Source organism: Podarcis filfolensis (genome assembly GCF_964270895.1).
Source record: "Podarcis filfolensis genome assembly, chromosome: 9".
Taxonomy (NCBI): domain Eukaryota; kingdom Metazoa; phylum Chordata; class Lepidosauria; order Squamata; family Lacertidae; genus Podarcis; species Podarcis filfolensis.
The window spans coordinates 64642362-64656374 of record NC_139610.1 but is presented as its reverse complement, the minus strand read 5'-3'; the positions used below and the strand labels follow the sequence as shown (position 1 = coordinate 64656374).

The following is a 14013-nucleotide window of genomic DNA, read 5'->3' as shown; positions in this document are numbered from 1 at the left end:
TCAAGGTCAGATAAAAAATAGTAGGAAAAAACTTTATTTGGGAAATACATAGAGCGGTTTTTACATTTATAATCCCATTAGAATTCCTCCACAGCTGCACTATTATATAGCCCAAAGAGCAGGCATAGGCAAACTCAGCCCTCCAGATGTATTGTGACTGCAACTCCCATGATCCCTAGCTAACAGGACTAGTGGTCAGGGATGATGGGAACTGTAGTATCAAAACATCTGGAGGGCCGAGTTTGCCTATGCCTGCCAAAGAGCCTGTCAAAGCAGCATACACTTTTCTTTTGATCTTTTTGTTGTTGCTAAACTATATGGGGATTTTCACATACCTGAAAGAGGACTGCTGGAACTCATTTTGTGGTAGCAGCAGAAAATATCTATGGAAAACTAGGAATTATGGAAAACTAGGGACTTACTCCAAGTATCCTATTTTGATTCAGAATGCATGCTTCCTTTGGAGTGAAGCTGGAAAAGTGGCGGAGGGGGTGTCAGTTTACATAGCTTTTCCTTGTACTTTTTCCAGTGACAAAACCATTAACATGCTACATATTGGCCATAAGAAATCACCTTCTTGTGCAATCAGCTCTCTGCTTTTCACCACTCTCTCCACTTTAGGGACAGGAACCACCTGCAGACGAGCTTCTGCTAGGACTGCGTTAGCTAGGAAAGCTGTTTGCAAGCTGAAAAATCCCTCATGCCTGCTTCCTTTGGAGAAGCAGAGAAATTTTCAAAGAGGAAGACAGCTGAGGTCCTACGTCTCCCCGACAACACCCTTTTGTTAACCAGATGAATTTCTGATGACCTTCATGGCCTTGAGGCATAGTGATGGTGGGTTAACACATAAAATAAATTTCATCAGTTGCCCTTGCTTTTCCAGCCATTTTATTGTTTTTAGATTCAGAATCCCATATTCTCATTTCCCCATAAAGGTATTTAAAGGGATTTTACTCTTGTTCTCTGTTATTAAAATTATTTTCCGCTTATCTCCATGCAGTCCACAGTCTTCTATTATTTAATTCTTAGAAGGCACTTGAACTTTACACTCCAGAGAGAAGTCTGATTTTTCCAGCAAAGAAGATCTTCCATTTTCAGCTTTGTTTGGGAACAGTTGGAACTCAGCTTTCTTTCAAAGCAATCCTCCAAGCTGGCTGGAATGAGATTGTGCATTTACAAAACCAGAGTATCATCATTTTGGCAACCATCTCTTCTCAGCTGTCATGATGGCTAACAATAGTCCTTCCTCTTTCCATCCATGTTGAAAGGCTCCTTCTTTATTGCCTGCTTTGTATTTCAATTGCTGGTGGGGTAAATTTTTCCTAATCTCCTTTTCTGGCAGAAGATACATCATCTGCTTGGGCCGTGCACCAAAGGAATTTCACCTGGCCATCTACTTCATGAATTAAGTCACACTGAAGCTCTCATTTCTTTCAGCTCTGCCAGACTATCTGGCTACAAGGGAGAGCGTGGAGGATGTTGCTGTTTTCCATGAGAGGGCTACTCTCAATGATTTGGACCGGTAAGCCTCTATGCAGCTGCTCTACATGCAATTTTCTATCCCATGTTTTCCAAAAGAAGACAGCAGCAATCCACAGGTGTTCCTCAGTCTTGCCTGTCTAACACGCGTTCCAAGCATATGTAGCATCTTGTGCTAGTGCTACTATCAGTAAGTTTCATCAGGCTAGCAGTTCCCGAACTGTGCTGCGTTACACTAGTGTGATGAGAGAAGGGCTAAAGTGAAATGCAACCATGTCCTTCAAGAAGGTCCTGTGCAGGACTGTGGTTTTTTTCCTGCCAACATATGGGCATCGACATCTCCCCATGTGGAAAGGTGCCCTGATACAACCTGCAGCACAGCTGGCAGCCTGGGAAAATTCCAGGGGAAAAACATCCTGGGAGAGGGAATGTGTGTATCCACTTCAATACAACGGTGTGCTTCCACAGTTAGTCCAAAAGCGGGAGAAAAAAAGCCCAACGTCTTGGGTATCAAAGATTAGAAAACAATGGATTATGCCTACCTTATTTCTAGCACTTATTTTGTGTCCACAGACATTGGAAACTCTGAAATTCTTCTGGCCTTAACTCCCAAGTGGGTCATTTTTGGTAAAAGAATCTATACACTATAAAGCATCACACGCTCGTTAAATATTTTGGTCAATTTCATCTCCACATCAATGCCATACCTGTGTGACATACTGAGCCGGGAGAACTGCATAGCCTACATTCCCTGCACCAGGGGCTGGAGCCAGCACTGTGCCCGGGGGAAGGTTGGTGAGGTTTGGCTGGATCTGTGGCAGTGGTGTGGCAGGCATTATTAGCCTCTGCTGTGGCTGGCTTGTAGTAACTATCTGCGAAGTTGTGCTAATTGGTTTGGGCGCCACCTGCAAGGAAAGGAAATTGCCATGATGCCTTCATTGCACATGAGATCTTATTCTTTGCAAATCAACAGGAGAAGTTACTTTGGAAATTCCAACTGTACAAAACCAGAAATACGTATTAAGTACGTAGGCGGACGCAAAACTCACTTGTTTGACTGCCTGCGTTGCTGGAACAATTGGGACAGACATCCTCACGGGGGTTGCATTCACCACCATTGGCTTAGCTGCTCAAAAGAAACAACATGAGACACAATATGCAACTTTCTGTGCAAATATGTTTACAGGATGCAGCTTCTCTGGTTGTTACTCCTGTATACTAAAGGTAGGGCCATTTTGGTTTTGTTGTTCTTTTGTATGTATTGCCTGAACACCAGCTTCCGGGTTAGGGTGGGATATTTCGTTATCTATTTTTATGGCATTGTTACATGCTGAAATCATTTAACAGAAAAAAAATATTTTAAATGAGTTTTTCCAGAATTTTGGATAGAACAACAACACACACCTCAAACTTTTGCTGTTTACCATTTACTTGATCAACTCCTAGACAAATCATGGTGAAACAAAGCAACACAACACAAAAAGACCATACATCTGCAACGTCTCCTAAAATTAAGGGCAAACAAGCAGTGTTTCCAATCTGACACTTTTCATGGCTAAGGAATGTATATCACCCCCTAAGTGGCAATTACAACTTTAAAAATAGTTTGCATTTGCACTGCTGGAAGCTGTTCATTTAAAAAAACCTAATTATTGCAATGGAGGTGGGACTGAGAAGGGGAGGCTGCCTGATAAATGGGGACACCCCAATCTTGGTCAAAGATCAACAATGAACATTCATGGCTAAACCGTTAGTCCAACAAGTATTAGGAAACCTTTCCTACTTGGGAGTGGACATACAACCAGCACAAAGCAACGGTGGAGAACACGGAATGTTAAACATATGCCTACTTAATGCCCTTTGTATTTGCATTTCTGTTAAGCACTTCCCAAACTGTCGTGAAAACATTCAACTATGGAGACTACTAACCTTGCTGAAGAGATGCTGTGCTGATGCTGGGATTCTGAGTGGCTGGCTGTGCTGAGCTGTTGGCTGTTGTGGCAGTTACAAGCCGGACATAATGGAATTTGCTTCCAGGTACCTGAATCTGTTGAACATTGGGTGCTGTTGCCAAGGGAATGATAGTCTTAAACTGAGATGTGCTCACTCCCCCCATAGTAAGGGTCTGCACTGCAGATTTCACAGCCTGTTAAAATAGTTGTAAAATTATTTATGTGATGTCAATATATCAGCCTCTCTTTTACTGTTGGCAAAGAAGTAGTTTCTAGTGAGTCAGCATTATTCCCCCTTGTGCTTCATTTTAAAGCACAGATCAATAAACTCTTGAAATGCATTATCACTTTGTATTAATGATGTCAGATACAGTAAGCACCAGTTTGTGACCAAATTTACTTTAAGCTATTTCTCCCAATAGCGTATCATTTCAACTCATCAGAACAAAAGCAAAAGTTTGATGGATAAACAGTTAACAGTGTCTGAAACTATGCAGAGCTGTGAGTCGGACTCTGATGGTGAGGCTTGCAGAACAAGAGCCAGAATGCTGCATACCTGAGTTGTATTGTTAGCTACAGCCTTTCCGGGGGAAGATGGTGTTGAATGCTGCACCGTGAGAATCTGCTGTCCCAGGGCTACGTTTAAAGGAACACCAACTGCTTTCTGGGGTGAGCTTGGAGGCTGCGAGGCGACAGACACCACTGTTAGCTGCTTAACAACTCAAAGATCTTAGGCTAAAACATTCTGTAATACAGTTCCACACAACTACAGCTCACTCAGCTTCAATATCAGAACAGAATACAAATGCACAAGACTTTTCATGCTATTGAGCCAACCTATTTTGGACTACAACCACCATCTGCTGGCTGGTACTGAAAGCAGCTGCAGGGCACCAGGTTGGTAAACAAGTTACAACAGTTTAGGCATCAGAAGCTGCTGGCAAGAAGGAAGTGCCCACCGATAATTTTGCTCAGCTGGTAGATGTTTGGTAATCTGGGAATTCCAATTTCATTAAAAGAAACAGAGGCAGTAAGTTTACAGGTTTTGTTGTTGTGGATCATTTGAAACGTGATTAAAATAAATCATAAAATTGTAGAGTTGGAAGGGACCATGAGGGTCATCTAGTCCAACCCCTTGCCATGCAGGAATCTAATGCTCAATGTTGGGCTCGAACCTGCAACCCCAAGATGAAGAGCCTCATGCCCTACCGACTAAGCGAACTCAGGTTGAAATAGGCAGCTTGAAGCTCAGGTTACTTGTTCTTCACTTAGAAGCTCAGGTACCATTTTAAATACCGTATTTTTCGCCCCATAGGACGCACCTAGTTTTTTTTTGGGGGGGGGGGGGAATAAAGGAAAAAAATTATTCCCCCCCCCCAGGTGCGGGGCTGGGGCGGGGGAAGCCCGAGCTTCCCCTGACCCCAGCCCCCAGAACAGGCAGCTCTCCGCAAGCCTTGGGAGACCGGCGCGACTTCCCGCCGGACTCCCACGGCTTGCAGATATCTGCCTGAAGCCCAAACCAGGTCGGGGAACAGCGGGATGGCGGTGCTCCGCTTCCCCGCTGTCCCCCGAGCTTGTGGGGCTGGCGGCAGGGAGAAGCGCACTTCTCCCCGCCGCCAGCCTCCAAACCAGGTCGGGGAACCGAAGCCCGGGGCTGCACAGCGCGCCCCAGGCTTTGAGATGCAGGCTGCTATCCGCAAGCCTAGGGAGCCCGACGGGAACTCCCATGGGCTCCCAAGGCTTGTGGAGAGCTTCCTGAAGGCTGGAGAGCGAGAGGGGTTGGTGCGCACCGACCCCTCTCGCTCTCCAGGCTTCAGCGAAAGCCTGCATTCGCCCCATAGGACGCACACACATTCCCCCTTCATTTTTGGAGGGGAAAAAGTGCGTCCTATAGGGCGAAAAATGCGGTAAATACAGATTAACAGAATTTAACTCACACTTTCCACATTTATGAATCACCACTTTTGAATAGGTGAAATATGTTTAAATGGAATATATCCTACTACTTCGGATCATTTTCAGAGCAACACCAAAATAACTGTAAACCTGAATAGACTTTTTACCTTGTTGGGGGACTTCAAGGGAGAAATGGCTATCTTATTTGGTGTCTGCTGTATAGCAGAACTTAAAGTAGTCCCAATGACACCGCTTTCTGAGATAGTCACCGTCTTTGGAGGTGTCCCTGGAGTGGTCTGCGAAAGAACTCGACCTGTAGAAAAAAAGAGAACAGAAACAAACTGATGATTATAGCTGGTGTCATGAAAAGAAACAGCATGTCAATTCACTGCTCTACACTGTTGCAGAAGAAGTGCTGCCTTCATTTCATCCTTCTCCCCAGGTAGCAGAGTAGAAATGTCTCACATTTTCTGACAGTGTTTTCTTTTTTGTAATAAAATAGCTGAAGACCACCAAGAATAAAATGAAAACAGAAAAAGAGAGACAAAATTGACTCCAGCACGCTACCAAAAATCAAAACTTCCAGATCAAAAGCTATTTTTCTCTTGTGTTAGCAACTTCCAGGTAAAGATATACCAGAAATACAGCTGATTCAATTCTCACCGCTTGCATTTCTAACAAAAATGGAAACCTGTTATGAAGCAGGACAAAATGCAAAGGGAAAGATGAGAGCAGCTGGTTACAACTAATAATCTTGCGAGAAAAGTTCCACCAACCCCATTCAGTAACCCCCTTTTAGAACTTTTTGTCAGCAATAAATCATGAGTGGAAACCACAGGGGTGCATTTACACCCTGAGATGAGACTGTGTGCATTGCATTACTGCTTGGGCTACCCATTTCCTTTCAGGCTTTAGCTTCAAGTTATTCCAGCTCTGATTAGAAGTCAGAAGGAAAACAAGACATTTCTTTTGAAATGCTGCTTGAAAAAGCCTGGCTGCACAAGTATATTATTCCTTTTCAAGTGCCTCACTCAGTCCCCACCTGCTGGGTGAGAAGGAAGCTTGATTTATCAGTGATTATTGGGAGTATGGTTAAGGAACATAGTATACTGCAGAACTGTAAACCTCTCCTGGAGTTTAATATATGTTTTCCAAAGTACTATCTAGTAGCTTTTACAGCCTCCCATGGTCTTTCGTGGCCCCGGAGACCAAGATTCTTCAACTGCAGGGTCCAGTTATTTGGGAGAAAATGCACCTTTTATCACTCTTTGATCTGTGGCAGGATGGTCCAAGGACATTTAAAAAGTATAACTAATCTGTGATAACTGATCTTGAGCAGGCTCATTGAAACTAACCAGTTACTGTTGAACCACAGTTACCAGTTGGTATAATATGGAAATGTCGAGAGTTTGCCATGGACACCACCCTCTACGATTTGAAATAGGTTTTAATCTGATTGTGGTTTGGGGGTGAGCAGCGGGTAGAATGTGCACTAAAAATTTCATATCTATTGTCAGCCAGCGCCACAGTAACACAGATTCCCCATGAATCTTCATGATTTTGACATAGGATGACAACAACTCAAAGCACGCATCAGCGGACAGAGCTGACCCATGATTTTGATGTAGAAATTATGAGGTTCCATAAAACTGTGTCTCAGATCCATGTTTTTGCACAATGGCTACACCAGAAACCACTGGAAGTGGGGTTTTTTTACCGTTCTGTCAATGGATATAGGTGTGATTGATAACTTGACTGTGGTTGGAGGGAGGGGGGTAAATTTGTGCACCAATTATGCAGTTTCAAGAGGTTTCATTTAACTGGATCCTATGTGTGCACACATTGCTCATTCTCTTCTCCCCTGCATCCCTCATCACCACATCCGTTTTCTTTCTCGAGTCTCCCAGTTTGGTTCCCCCCCAGCTATGCTTTCGGTCACTCCACAAATGTTCAACAACTCAAGTTCTGATCTGGGCCTTGAAAGAGGAAGTACAAAAAAGCACCACTCTTCCATCTAACTCCTTCAGCTGTATGAACTTGGGGGGGGGGGCGAGGCGAAGAGATAACCATCCTTTCAACCTCATGATAAAGGGGGCAGTGACTGGGAAGCTCAGAACACTCCTCAACCATTACACTTACACATACCAGGGAGGTATACTCACTGCTACTAAGCTGCCATCTGAACTACTTCCAGAACTAGGAAAGGAAATGTTTCAGATGCTTGGGTGATGGTTTGAACTTGTCTTATTTTGAAGCTGACCATGGATCGTTATATAAACCACAGTTCCCAGCTTGAATGACATGGGAAGGCACAGTGAACTTAAGCAAAAGTTTCCACACTTTGCCTCTTGGCTGTATGGGAGAAGAACAGAGCATGGCAAAAGGGGGAGCACAGCCTGGGACAAAAAGTAGCAGTAAACCATTATTTATCGTTGTTTTGAACAAAGCCACAGACTTCCAGAATATTGCATGTTCCTAAAGTGAAATTTGATGGCAATTAATTGCTTGCTTTTTATTGGCAAGTTCTTGAAAGCTGTGGGCCATTTTGAAACGCAGAACAAGCAGCAACCAACGTCAGAATATTCTACATGAACTAAGAAAGCATACTAGTGATCTCTCCTCATGCTCTTAACTAGATTGAATCCCAATTTTGAGCTTTGGTATAAATAAAGCACTTCCATTTAGCTCACAAGCTATCCAGAACTTCAGAAATGCATTGGATATAAATAGAAGCAAATTAGTTGGAACATTTGCTTTTTTTAATTGAAGAAGCATAGAAGCCTTACTGATAGCCTTTAAGTGTTTATAAAGAATATCAAATCCAATTTTCTAATACTATGAGGGCAATTAAAAACAAATTTAGTCTAAATTAAACCAAACCCTCTAACTGAACAGGGATAGGTACTGATGCATTAGATAAGCAGACACCTTGAAGAACAGCAGCCCACAATGTTGTTTCAAGAAAATAAATCCATGTTATTTTCAGAGAATGCTATTGTGCTGGATCACTCTATTCTTTTAAACAAGCAGAATTAGCTCTTCATTCTACATTCCTGCATTTTGGCTGGAAGAGATTCATTACACTCTAAAAGCACTGATAAAAGTATTGACTACAGTTTTGGCCTTGAATCTTCACAGGACACTGCAGTGAATACACATGAAGCAGTGACTGGCCTGGGTTTGTACAAAACACTAAGCCATGGCTTGTTAAACTGTGGTTTGTTAAACCACAGCTTAGCATTATGTGTGAAGCCTGCCAACAGCTCAATTATGGCTTGTTTACTACCAAAAAATCCACTGTCTGAAACCATGGTTTGTTGTTGGCTTGTAGTTCTTGATTTGTTTTAACTATTACTTGGCATTTCCTGCAAGCCCACCACTTTTCCTTAAGCGTGGCTTGCCTGATCACCCCACCCCAGCCATTCATCAAGCTACAAAGGCAAGAGTAGCTGAAAAACAGAAAACTTTGGAGAAACAATCCAAGGTTTATTTGTCTGTGAGACATCTTGTGGTTTGTTAAACCACACAGTAGCATTACATGCAAACTGGGTCCACTGCGTACAACTCCTGCTCAGTAACAACAGTGTTTAAAATATAAAAATAATAAAGGCACTTTAATCCTCGCTCTGTTGTTATGGAAAAATCAAAAGAAAGTGCTTGTTTACAGCACTATATGTTACAAGCTTTGTCTTTAACAATGCAATCTTATACATGTACTCAAAATTAAGTCTGAATTAGTTCAATGGAGCTTACTCCCAAGTGAGTTTTTTAAAATTATTTAAATGATTTATATACCACTTAACAACAACAGTCTCTAAGCGGTTTACAAAGATACAATACAAAAATAAAATTAGTAAAAACTATAAAATCGAGCTACAATTAAAATACCCGTTGGATTAAAAAGAAAGTCTTCAGTAGCAGCCAAAAGTTTAGTAGGGAAAGGGCCTATCTGACCTCAACTGGAAGGATGTTACATAAAATGGGCCCTACAATACATATGCCTATTTAAGGGTAGCAGGTACCACTCTGTCATGTAAAAATGCATTCAACACACCCTGCATACAGCTGATCAACCCCTCCCAAGTGGTTTTCACCAAACAGGGTGGACAGGGCTTAAGAGAGCAAGAAGCCAGTCAGATCATTGCAGAGTTCTTCCCACATTATCAGGCTGCATAAACTGAAATTAATCTGACTGGGGAGGCACTGCATTGGGCACTTTCAATGGGAGTTACAACAATAGTTGTATCTAAGGCAACTGTGGAAGTGAATGGAGCTGTACATAATTTCAGCCTAAATGATAAAGAAAGGACTAATAAAGCAAACAATGTATATCACATGATGAAATTTTTCTACACCACGCATGCTTGGCTGTCTGTATTAATACAAATGTGATTTCCACCCCTGTCATGCATTATAATATATTTTAAAGAGGATGGAAGATGGATCAAGTGGTAAGATGACTGAATAGAAAAGGCATCTCCTCAAGTAATGGAGTTTCATGGAAAGAAGTCTGAAGAAATTCCTCTCTCCATGGGTTGCTGTTCTTTAAAAACACATAAACATTAAAATATTAGCAGATACTGTGTGGTTTCCCTTTACATATTCAGTTGTTGTTTTTTTGTGGTAAGTGAAAAACTAGTCACATTTCTGTCATTTTGGTTCTCTGTGTGTTTGTGATGAGGGGGAAGAGTAGTATTGTCCATTTGCATTGCTACTCTTGATTTATAAGGTGTAAAGTGAATATTTTAGTTTTCCACTTTTATAAAATTCCTAAAACCTTGTCCACTTTACCCTTTAAAACCGACAGAGGAAAAGTACTCATCTTTTTAAAAACCCAGAAGTTGGAACAGTTTAAACCATCTTATTTCCCCAACAAAGAGCCAGGAAGTAGTGATAAAACACTGCAGCAATGCATAGGGGGATGAGAAGAAACATCTTGACTCCGTAGCAACAGAACCAGTCAGTAGCCAGGAGTGGAGTAACAGCAACCACAGAACTCTTCAGAGCAAGTCAGTTGCACATAACACTACACTTTTAATGCACATTTATGAAACGTGCAAGCTTTTCCACATTTACTACATGGTTAAGTTGGTTGACACTGTGCACACAATCTGAACATTCGAGAGAGACATGAAATAACAATGCTGCTGTTAGGTTTTGAAAGCACTATTTTACATGACCCACGTAATCTGTAAATTGACACACTTTTCATCTTCCCTGAGAAGTTATGAGATGAAGAGCAGCAAGATTGATTCTGTGGCTTGGACCCAAAGAGCCTTGTGCGTGCACATAAAGTGCTTTTGTGAACATACAAGGGCAGAATTATCAGATTCCCCTGATAATCACTCCTAAATGTCACTTTGAAGGACTCCCTGGCTTTTTTGAGGGAACTCAGAAGGCAGCGGTGCAAAAGAGAAAGGAGCCTAAAAACCCTCCATGAAAATCTGCCCAATTGGATCCCAGCCTGTATCTGACTCAATTCTCATTTCACCCCCTTAGGAATGGCACCACACAAGAAGCCACAAATATATAACCTGCAATGACCGGTGACACTTGTGTTGTCTGTCCCGTAACAGCTTTGCTGTTGATTGGTTTCGTGAAGATCAGCTTAGTTATCACCGGGGCTGAGGTGGGTGTTCTGGTTTTTTTAGCAATCTGAAAAGCAAACGAAGAATCATTCCCTCAGTTAGAGGAATTATTGTTTGTATACATTAACAGCCAAAATCCACACAATCTCACCTTCTGCAGAGTCTTCACTCTCAATCTCCACTGCCCCCAAACAGATTAACTTGGAACCGGTCCCCCAACTGCTTCCTTCTGCTTCCACCCATCACCACCCCCAAGAAGTGTCCTCTAACTGGTTTTGTGCTGCTGCACATCCCTCCCTATAGGCAAGAATCTATTTTTAAAAAAATAACCATTCATCACCTCCATTGCACTTGTAACTCTTCCTTACATTTTGCTTGTCTTATTGATTCACTTTCCCTGCCTTACTCTGCTCCACTTACGTTACTGCCAACAAAAGGGAATCATGAATGGGAGCATTTTTATCACAAAAGATAATGAGAAACAGTGTACCTTCTTACCTGCACTGCTTTTAATTGCTGGGTCTGCAATACAGAGGATTGGGTGGTAGCATTTACCAACTGGCTCCCTGGAGTCAAGGCTGAAACACCAATGACAGGTTTCACCTCTGACCTTCCTCCAATAGTTACCACCTTGAACTGCTGCGCTGGCAGCTTGGAGTCACCTGCTTGCACCTGCGACGTGGCCTTCTGTGACTGAGACAGCTGGTTGTGGGGTAATGTCAGGACAATGGGCTGCCCAGGTTTCCCCAGAGTTGTAACAATGAGCTTTTGCCCTTCTGGTTTTATAGTCTGGTTGCCAATTTTCAAGTCCGTTGCCTTGTTTAAAATTATCTGGTTGGCCGATATAGTGACAGGAGTCTGAGGACCAAGTTTCTGGAGGCTACTTTGAAAGGAAGGTTGTGCAGTCACACTAGTACCAGCTTTTGTAGTGGCAGCATTGGCTATGACGTGGCTTACACAATTGCTGGACACCATGACGGTCTCTGTGGTGATGGACGACGTGCCAGAAGTAACAGAATCCCTGCCTGAGCTTACGTTTGCCATTCCTTCCAGTTCCATCTCCATAGTGTCACCCACAATTACAGCCTCTATGTTCTCATCTTCCTCCAGCGTTGCGCCTGTGTCCATGATCTCTTCAGGTAGCAAGCTGTTCACTTCCGCCGACACCACCTCCATATTGCAAATGCAGACGACAGGCCAAAGGTGAGGCACTGCAGTGATATTTCAAAGAAAGGAAATTCGTTTTTCAGCTCCACAACAATGTGCAAGTTGCAGCATCGGACGTATTACTGTGGGAGCCTACAAAATCATGAAATAAACATCTACATGGTATTGGCTGTGGCTAAAAATTTGCAGACAGATTAGCCACTGCTTTGGCTAACAAGCATGTCTAAGACAATCGTCTTTGCAACCTCCTTGAGTGCTTTTTCCTGGCTGGAATATGCCCTTAAATTGTTAATTGCCTCTTGCTTGCTTTTTCAACTTTGAAAAGAAGTATCTTTGAGCAATTATGAAAAGCTATTGATGGGGGTTAAGGAGAGTACAAAACTCTGCATATTCTCAACCAGGAGGGGAGCTTGTTAGGACATTTCTGACACTGGAACTGTCCATAAATTGGACATTTGACTTCTATAGTGATTTCATGAAATACTGAAATACAGAAAATCATGAGTTCTGTTCAGTTACCTGAATTTCTTTTAAATCCTGTTCCACATCAGACGACGTCCAGAAGCATTATAGTGTAGCACCATCTGTTAGGGCTGAAGATGATGGGAAGATTTCAGATGTTATAAGCAAGCTGCTCCTTATAAATCCAGTCCCAAACTGACAAAATTCTAATGTTTAAGTACCATTTCAAGTCTCTCCACCTCTAGGCTTTCTCTCAAGCACCCTCTCATAGCACATGTGGAAATCCCTTTCACAAATCTGATGTTCAACCACCTTACACATCAAAACTGATTTTCATGGTTACTGAAAAGACCCCCCCCCCCATATTTTCAAGAACAGGTAAATCTTCCATGGAAAGAACACACCTCCAGAACAGCTGAGCGTAAAAACCACAATATAATGAGATAATTGCACAGACGTGCAAATTTAAATTGATCATCCAAGGTACTTAACATCTTCAACAAGCTATTTAATAACAAACCAGGTTAAGAGTTTTTCAAGCAGCTAATAATTGTATTTTTGTATTGTTGAAAATGTCACGGGGGAAAAAGCTGAGAAAATAGCCTACTTCTTCAATAATTGGTAGGAAGAATGCTAATGAAATTGTAAAACCTGCAAAATTCAGCTAATCTGAGATTCAGTGTGGAAAGGAGAGTTTACATGAAGTGACAGAAGAAAAACTCAGATTTAAAACATACACCCACTACAAATTAGTTAGCCAGAGAAGGAAAAAATAAAATTGAGAATAAAGTTCCAAAATACACAATACCCAAGGCACACTGGTGGATGCACAGTCTTAAACCACAAAATGTTTACATTTACAGTGTATAAAAATGCAATTTAGCAACAATTGACAGGAGCTGTGCCTATATAGACCTTCCCTTTTCCCTGCCCTTTGCCTTATTCCATGAGCTGTTTTGTCATATGGGACTGCCCCTGTACCCTCTCACTAGTTTATTCATTCTTTCAACATTTTTACACTCTGTATACAGAGTGCTGAACAACTACAGTAATAAAAAGCTATACACCAGTAAACATTCATTAAAACCACTGAATCAAATCAAGTACAATAAGGAGCAATAATAGTTTCCATACGGCCAAAATATACTTTATGGTCACAATGTCTGGCCAAATAATTTTTTTATTTTTTCTTTGTGCATAATACTAATGCTGGATGTCAGGATGGAGCAACAGCAGCACTTACTAACCTGAACAGGCCACAATGAGGGCATTTATATAAAATCTCCATGCATAATTAAAAGATTAGCACTTTAGAAGGTATTCAAATGAATTAATAACATGCTGGATGTTTTGTTCATTGATTACAAAGCTGCTTTATGGCTCGATTTGTATAATTTTATGACTAACAGCCAAAACAGAGTACAGAACAAGTACAGTGTGTTCATGCATGTAACACAAAGGAAGGGGGA

At 41.9% G+C, this 14013-nt stretch overlaps 1 protein-coding gene across 7 annotated transcripts in view; it reads right to left on the bottom strand.

Moving 5' to 3' along the window:
* Nucleotides 1-14013, bottom strand: part of LIN54 (lin-54 DREAM MuvB core complex component) — a 35727-nt gene that overhangs the window by 10480 nt on the left and 11234 nt on the right. For all 7 annotated transcript variants that reach the window (XM_083571236.1, XM_083571239.1, XM_083571241.1 and 4 more), the window contains 8 exons: nt 12602-12675; nt 11414-12126; nt 10862-10982; nt 5495-5640; nt 3988-4113; nt 3409-3625; nt 2529-2605; nt 2187-2384 (listed from right to left, as the gene is read on the bottom strand). In XM_083571236.1, coding sequence (XP_083427362.1) covers nt 2187-2384; nt 2529-2605; nt 3409-3625; nt 3988-4113; nt 5495-5640; nt 10862-10982; nt 11414-12091 — 1563 coding nt within the window. In that variant the 5' untranslated portion in view covers nt 12092-12126; nt 12602-12675. The remainder of the gene's footprint in view (nt 1-2186; nt 2385-2528; nt 2606-3408; nt 3626-3987; nt 4114-5494; nt 5641-10861; nt 10983-11413; nt 12127-12601; nt 12676-14013) is intronic.